General features: G+C 42.3%; 1 protein-coding gene across 1 annotated transcript; it reads left to right on the top strand.

Annotated features, from left to right (window-relative positions):
* Positions 1-7744, top strand: LOC128566040 (syncytin-1-like). Its single transcript, XM_053562944.1, has 2 exons — positions 1-58; positions 5520-7744. The coding sequence occupies exon 2, from the start codon at positions 5814-5816 to the stop codon at positions 6966-6968; it is 1155 nt and encodes a 384-aa protein (XP_053418919.1). The 5' UTR covers positions 1-58; positions 5520-5813; the 3' UTR covers positions 6969-7744.
* The last annotated feature ends 728 nt before the right edge of the window (positions 7745-8472 follow it).

Genomic DNA, 8472 nt, shown 5'->3' on the forward strand with positions numbered 1-8472 from the left:
CAGAGAAACATCGGGACCTGGCCACGCAGTAGCCTGCTGTGCTGGAATGAGGATCTCGGTGAGTAGTAGCGATCATGGGGCAAGAAGTCAGTCAGCATGAGTTATTTGTGGAACAGTTGAGACATACACTCAAGACGCAAGGAGTAAAGGTCAAAATTAAACAGCTATTTCAATTTTTTGAGTTCTTAAAAGAAGTCTGTCCTTGGTTTCCTCAAGAAGGAACCATAGATGAGAAAAGATTGAAAAGAGTAGGTGATGCTTTAAATGATTTTTATCAGATATTTGGACCTGAAAAAATACCAGTCACTGCTTCCTCGTACTGGAATGTCATTACTGATATTATTAGCTATCGCAGTGTTTGTCCCGCGGTTGTGGATGTCATAAAAAAGGGAGAAGAACTGTTACATTACGACAAAGAAAGAGATATTAAATCCCAAGATCCATCCCAGGATTTTGCGTCTGCTGGAGGCACTCCTCCTAACTGTCAGCTTAATGACCAAGATGATCTTATCTCACTATAGAGTGATGAGGAACCCAACAGAGAGGAACAAAAGGCTCCTACTGTTCTACTGTTTGGCAGAAAGTTCAGCCTGAGAACAAACTGAGAGCAAAGCAGCTCAAGGTCAAGGCCCCAGAGCCAAAACGTAGGCTCTACCCAGACTTGAAAGTTTTCAAAATAAACCCTGATGATAAGCTTTCAGATGAGGAATGGAATGAGTTAGAGGAGGAGGTGGCCAAGTATCATAATCCAGATGGGCCCCTACTTGAAAAACGGCCTCCCCCGTACAGCGCAGGGTCCTCTGTGCTGTCTGTGGCAGTGGCCAGTATAGACCCAAAAAGGGATCTAGAGAACAAAATTGCACATTTACAAGAACAAATAAAACTCGAGAGGGAATATCAGGAGATAATCAGTGAATTAGAGAGGGTTAAAACAGGCAAATTGGACCGTAAGGAGCAGAGGACTCGAGAACAAGAATCCGCTGGCCCCTTATCCCAATCTTCCGTTAGAGGTGTAGTTATGAGGAAGCCCCCTGTTAACCAGGAGAGAACAGAGGCATTTCCGGTCACAGAGACCACAGACAATCAGAGTCAGGCATGGAGACATCACAGTGGATTTGATTTTCAGATGATTAAGGAATTAAAAACGGCAGTGGCCCAATATGGAGCCACTGCTCCCTATACACTAGCTATATTAGAATCAGAAGCAGAGAAATGGCTCGCTCCTGGCGACTGGTATATTCTAGCCAGAGCTGCCCTATCCGGAGGAGATTACTTATTACGGAAATCTGAATATGCTGAATTTTGCAAAGACACTGCCAAAAGAAATGCTCAGGCGGGAAATGGCTGGACTTATGATATGCTTCTTGGCGAGGGGCATTTTGCTAGTACAGATACTCAAATGCAATATGATCCAGGTCTGTATGTGCAAATCCAAGCCGCAGGAACCAGGGCTTGGAGGAAACTCCCAGTGAAAGGGGATTTTAGCTCCTCCCTCACCGCAGTGAAGCAGGGCCCTGATGAGCCGTTTTCAGAGTTTGTCCACAGACTTTTGACAGCTGCAGGCATGATTTTTGGTAGCACAGAAGCTGGAATGGACTTTGTTAAACAATTGGCTTATGAAAATGCCAATGCAGCATGCCAGACAGCTATTTGACCATACAAAAAGAAGACAGATTTGTCTGGATATATTCGCCTTTGCTTTGACATTGGCACCGCATATCAGCAAGTTCTAGCAATGGCTGCAGCCTTACAGGGCTATACTATCAAAGATTTTTTAGCTCAGAAAACTAAGGGCCAATGTTTTAATTGTGGGGAACCAGGGCACTTTGCTAAAGACTGCAAAAAGGAAAAATCTTCAACTCCTAAAAAACCACCCCCTGGCTTATGCCCTAAATGCTGCAAGGGCCGTCACTGGGCTAATGAGTGCAGATCTAAAACAGACAATCAAGGAAATCCCCTCCCCTCTCAGCAGGGAAACGGGGAGAGGGGCCAGCCCCAGGCCCCAAAACCCAAACAAGTTTATGGGGCAGTCAGCTTTGTTCCAGCCAACAGCAATCTGTTTCAGACCTCTGCAGAGCCACCCCAGGAAGTGCAGGATTGGACCTCTGTTCCACCTCCCACACAGTACTAACCCCTGAAATGGGAGTGCAAATTTTACTCACAGGTGTGTTTGGTCCTCTACCCCCAAATACCTTTGGGCTAATTATTGGACGCAGCAGTAGTGCCGTCTAAGGACTCCAAATTTTCCCAGGTGTAATTGACAATGATTATGAGGGGGAAATTAAATTAATGGCTGCTTCCCCCTGAAATATCTCCACCGTATCACATGGCCAAAGAATAGCCCAGTTATTACTATTACCCTTCTTGTCAAATAATAATAAAATTAAAATAAAGCACCGAGGTGCAGGAGGCTTTGGCTCCTCTGACGTTTACTGGGCTCAGCCTATCTCACCCCAGAAACCAATGCTTACTCTTAGCCTAGATGGCAAGGAATTTCATGGCCTTGTGGACACTGGAGCTGATGTCACTATAATTAACAAAGAACAATGGCCCAGCCATTGGCCCCTTTCCCCATCCTTAACTTATTTAACAGGAATCGGTCAAAGCCAAAACCCTGAGAAAAGCACCAAGATACTTACTTGGAAAGATAAAGATGGCAATCAGGGAACCATACAGCCTTTTGTCAAACCTGGCATCCCTGTCAACCTTTAGGGATGAGATCTCTTGTCCCAAATGGGACTCATAATGTGTAGCCCTAATGATGTAGTGACAGCGCAAATGCTTGCCCAGGGTTTTTGACCAGGAAAAGGATTAGGAAAAGAGGAATCAGGCATTCCCAGCCCTTTACAAATTACCAAAAAAACAGACAAAAAAGGGCTAGGAAATTTATCTTAAGGGCTATTGACATTCCTGCATGCCATGCAGATAGGATCACTTGGAAAAGTGACGAGCCTGTATGGGTTGATCAATGGCCCCTCTCAAAAGAAAAATTAGAAGCTGCTCAGCAGTTAGTGCAGGAACAACAAAAAGCTGGGCATATAGAGGAAAGCAACTCCCCATGGAACACTCCAATCTTTATCATAAAAAAGAAATCAGGGTGATGGAGACTATTACAAGATTTAAGAGCTGTAAACTCCAGTATGGTCCTCATGGGGGCGTTGCAACCAGGATTACCCACTCCTGTGGCCATCCCTCTTTGTTACTATAAAATTATCATTTATCTTAAAGTGTTTTTTCACTATACCACTCCATCCATTAGATAAAAAAAGATTTGCATTCAGTCTCCCCTCTATCAACTTCAAGGAACCTATGAAAAGATTTCAATGGAAAGTTTTACCACAGGGCATGGCCAACAGCCCCACCTTATGCCAAAAATTTGTTGCCACAGGTATTCAGGAAACTAGGCTTCCCTGGAACTCCATGTACATCATTCATTATATGGATGATATTCTTATTGCTGGACAGAATGCTCAGCAGGTTTTACTATGTTACAGTGATTTATCATCCTCCCTCACAAATCAGGGACTTCAAATAGCCCCAGAATAAGTTCAGCTAAAAGATCCCTACCTTTATCTTGGTTTCCACCTAACTGGACCCAGAATTACTAATACTCAAGCTGCCCTCAGATTGGACAAATTAAAAACACTAAATGATTTTCAAAAGCTCTTAGGAGATATAAACTGGCTTAGACCTTACTTAAAACTAACCACAGGGGATTTAAAACCTTTATTTGCTATTTTACAAGGTGATAGCAACCCCAATTCTCCTAGAACATTAACAGAAGAAGTCCATCAGGCTTTAGCATTAGTACAACAAGCTATTCATTCACCATTTGTTACAACATAGATTATACTCAGTTCCTGAGCTACATCATTTGTAAAACTTCTCTTACACCCACAGCAGTATTTTGGCAAACTGCCCCCATAATGTGGATCCACTTACCTGCTTCTCCCATGAAAGTTATTTATCCCTATTATCAGGCTGTCGCGGATATCCTCATTATGGGAAGGGAAAATAGTAAAAAATACTTTCGTAAAGAACCAGATATCATTATACAGCCTTATTCTCAGGCACAAATTAATTGGTTATTTCAAACTACAGTACATTGGCCTATTGCTTGTGCTTCTTATTCAAGTAAACTTGACAATCATTATCCACCCAATAAATTATTACAATTTATTAGTACACATGACTTTGTTTTTCCCACAAGAACCTCGAATTCCCCATTGCCCAATGCCTTATTAGTTTTCACAGATGGATCCTCTTCTGGTCATGCAGCTTACACCTTTAATACAGAGATTGTACAATTTCAAGTAAAATCAAATTCTGCACAAATTGTAGAACTTCAAGCAGTTATCGCAGTTTTCTCCGCATTTCCCAATCGAGCTTTGAATATTTATACTGATAGTGCTTATTTAGCTCATTCAGTTCCCTTATTAGAGACAGCAGTGCAAATCAAACGTGTATCAGAAACTGCTACCTTTTTCTTACAATTCCAAAATCTTATACACCAAAGGACCCTCTCCTTTTTCATTGAACACCTTAAGGCTCATTCCAATTTACCTGGCCCCCTAACTGATGGAAATCGCAGAGCAGACAAGGCCACTCACTTATTCTGTACTGCCCAAGCCACCACAGAGCCTGATCGAATCGCATTAGCCTCTGCTGCTCACCAATTACATCATCTAAACGCTCACACGCTTAAACTCATGTTTCAAATTACCCGGGAACAAGCCCGCCACATCGTAAAGCAATGCCCTTCTTGTGTAATTCTACTCCCTACTCCCCATCTAGGAGTAAATCCTCAATGTCTCATACCCAATGCCATCTGGCAAATGGATGTTACTCATCTACCTGAATTTGGAAAACTCAAGTATGTTCATGTAACCATAGATACCTTCAGTGGATTTATTTATGCCACTGGCCAGTCAGGGGAGGCTGGCAAACATGTCATTGCCCATGTACTAGCCACCATGGCTGTACTAGGCACCCCTAAACAAATTAAAACTGATAATGGTCCAGGATACACAGGACATGCATTTAACGCCTTCTGTAAACACCTCAGTATCAAACACGTCACTGGTATACAATTTAACCCACAAGGGCAGGGCATAGTAGAACGTGCCCATTTATCTCTTAAAAACACTCTAGAAAAAATAAAGAAGGGGGAATGGTACCCTGTTAAGGGGTCCCCAAGAAATCTCTTATCCCATTCATTACTCATTTAAAATTTTTTTACCCTGGACCAAGACAGCCGGTCTGCAGCAGACCGCTTCTGGCACCCAGATACTAAATGGGATTTTGCCACTGCCCTATGGAAAGATCCATTAGATAATAAATGGCACGGCCCCGATCCGGTTTTAATTTGGGGTAGAGGTGCCGTATGCATATATTCACAGAAGATGGAAGCAGCACGATGGTTACCTGAACGATTGGTCAAACAAGTAGATAACATCATCACCTCTAAATCCAGGGAGCAAGAGACCCCCTGAGAAGGCTTTCTTTCCTTTTCTTTGCAGGTAACTATGAGCATCTGGATGTGGCTACTGCTGGGAATCTCTCTCCTGATACGAAAAAAATGAAGGTGGTTTCGGTAATCCCCATGAGACTCGGGCACTGTTACAAAAATTAACTGGTACTCCTTGCGAGTGCCGTGGTGGCACCTGGAATGGTGAGACAACCCCTCTCCTAAATGTAGATTGTGGTGATAAAATAGCATACTTAGTAATGAGACAAAATGTTCATGGAGCACAGGCATGGGTCTGTAGCAAAAAGGCTAAAATTATCCCCACCTTTAATAACAAGCCTGGACCATGCCCTTGTATAGAATTCCATCCATACATAATACCTGCTATGAGCAGGTTCAACTGTGTACTGGTACAGATAATAATACCTATTTTACAGCAATCTTGACCAGACATTTTTTGGGGACATTTGGAGGTGAGTGGGACACAGTCCCTCAGGTCTGGGGGACCTCAAATAAATATGCCAAATCTGGCTGTCCCGATACAGTAGGAAAAACAGTTTGCTGGAATAAGACTCCACCTGTGCATGTCTCTGATGGAGGTGGACCCCAAGATCAAGTGAGACAGGATATAGTCCAAAAGCAACTGGAAAACATTGTAAACCACATGTCTCATAAATTTAACTACCATCCAGTAGCTTTACCCGAAAATAGGGATGCGAATCTAGACCCCCAAACCCTGAAAATGCTAGACATCACACATAGGTTACTTAATCAATCCAACCCTTCTTTGGCTCAAAATTGCTGGTTATACCTTCATTTAGGACTATCTATGCCTCTTGCTATCAATATTAATTCCATTGAATTATCATCTAATAACTGCATGTCCATCATGCCTTTACCAGTACAACCTGTCTTTTCTGAAGCACCCTGTATTGTCTCCCGTTATAGAGATGACAGTTATGCTATTGATATTGGCATACTCTCTTTGACCAATTGCAATGACATCATCAATATTACTTATTCCCCATGTGCTCCCAATGATATGGTATTTGTTTGTGGCAATAACTTGGCATATACCATTCTGCCCACTAATTGGACAGGATTATGTACTATCGCCCTTTTACTACCCGATATAGATATAGTCAATGGAAATGAATCTTTACCTATACCATCCTTTGATTATATATCTGGCCGTTCTAAAAGGGCTATCCAATTTCTCCCTCTCTTGGCCACTCTGGGAATCACTGCTGGCATGGCCACTGGTACCGCCAGTATGGGCATTGCTGTACATAAATATACTGAACTATCTCAACTTATGGCAGAAGATATACAAGCCCTATCAGGTACAGTTAAAGATCTTCAAGATCAATTAGATTCCTTAGCTGAAGTAGTACTACAGAATAGAAGAGGTTTAGATCTTCTAACGGCCAACCAAGGAGGCATCTGCTTAGCATTACAGGAAAAATGCTGCTTTTGTGCAAATAAATCAGGAATTGTTTGACACAAATTAAAAAAATTACAAAATAATCTAGAGGAAAGAAAAAGAAAAATTATGGACAACCCATTTTGGAGTGGACTAGATGGCTTTCTGCCTTATCTCCTTCCATTTTTAGGGCCCCTCCTTGGCTTACTAATATTGCTGTTGCTAGGACCTTTTCTTTTTAACAAAGTCATGGCCTTTATAAAACAACAAATTGATGCTATTAAAATGCAGCCCCTCCAGATTCATTATCACAGACTTGCTATGGAAGATGAACGCATAACCATAACTACTTAGGGGACTGGCTAGTCAAGGACGGGTAATGAGGACCCTCATCTCAGACTTTGCTTATCCTACCAACCTAAGACAGGAACATGGTCAGATAGCTACCGTGTATCCCATGACGGGTAAGGAGGATCAGCTGAGATGGTAAGGCGGTCCCAAACTAAGACAGACACAGTCACCACGCCCCTCGGTCGAGAGCTGGCAAAACATTAAAAGTAAAATCTACATTCAAAAATATTATAAAAAAGGGGGACCTATGGAAGGCTGACACCACAGCATTTATTTTATAGGCCAAGTGCTATTTCCAGTACTAACAGACTTAAGTTTCTATTTCCCTGCAAACGCCAGGCCTACGTTTCTATTTCCTTGCAAACGCCAGGCCTCTTCTCGTAAATCACGTGAGCGAAACTTGGAAGCTTGCAGTTTGGAACTTATCTCCACCACGGCCAGGTTGCTTGGATACCTGGTGACGCAAACTTCCTCTTTCACGTACCCTTATATATGCTGGAAGAACTTTGCAATAAATGAGACTTGATCAGACTCCTGTCTTGTCTCCATTCTTCATGCCCCTTGCCCCTTCCAATTCTCACCCCCTACTCCAGGTATCCCTGTCGACTGACCCGCGGGCCGGGTCACTGAAGAGTATAGGCATAGGTGGCACATTTCCAAAACTGATTGAAGCTATCTATGAAAAACCCACAGCTAATATTTTACTGAATGGAGTAAAACTGAAAGCTTTTCCTCTTAGAACTGGAACCAGACAAGGTTGTCCTCTGTCACCTTTACTATTCAACATAGTGCTGGAAGTTCTAGCCAATACAATAAGGCAAGACAAGGAAATAAAGGGAATCCCAATGGGAACAGAGGAGGTCAAACTCTCCCTCTTTGCTGACGACATGATCTTATACTTAGAGAACCCAAAGACTCAACCTCAAGACTCCTACAAGTCATCAAAAAATACAGTAATGTTTCAGGATATAAAATCAATGTCCACAAGTCAGTAGCCTTTGTACACACCAATAACAGTCAAGATGAGAAGCTAATTAAGGTCACAACTCCCTTCACCATAGTTTCAAAGAAAATGAAATACCTAGGGATATACCTAATGAAGGAGGTGAAGGACCTCTGTAAAGAAAACTATGAAATCCTTGGAAAGGAAATGGCAGAGGATATTAACAAATGGAAGAACGTACCATGCTCATGGATGGGAAGAATCAGCATTGTTAAAATATCTATACTT

This window comes from Nycticebus coucang, chromosome 14 (genome assembly GCF_027406575.1).
Source record: "Nycticebus coucang isolate mNycCou1 chromosome 14, mNycCou1.pri, whole genome shotgun sequence".
NCBI lineage: Eukaryota > Metazoa > Chordata > Mammalia > Primates > Lorisidae > Nycticebus > Nycticebus coucang.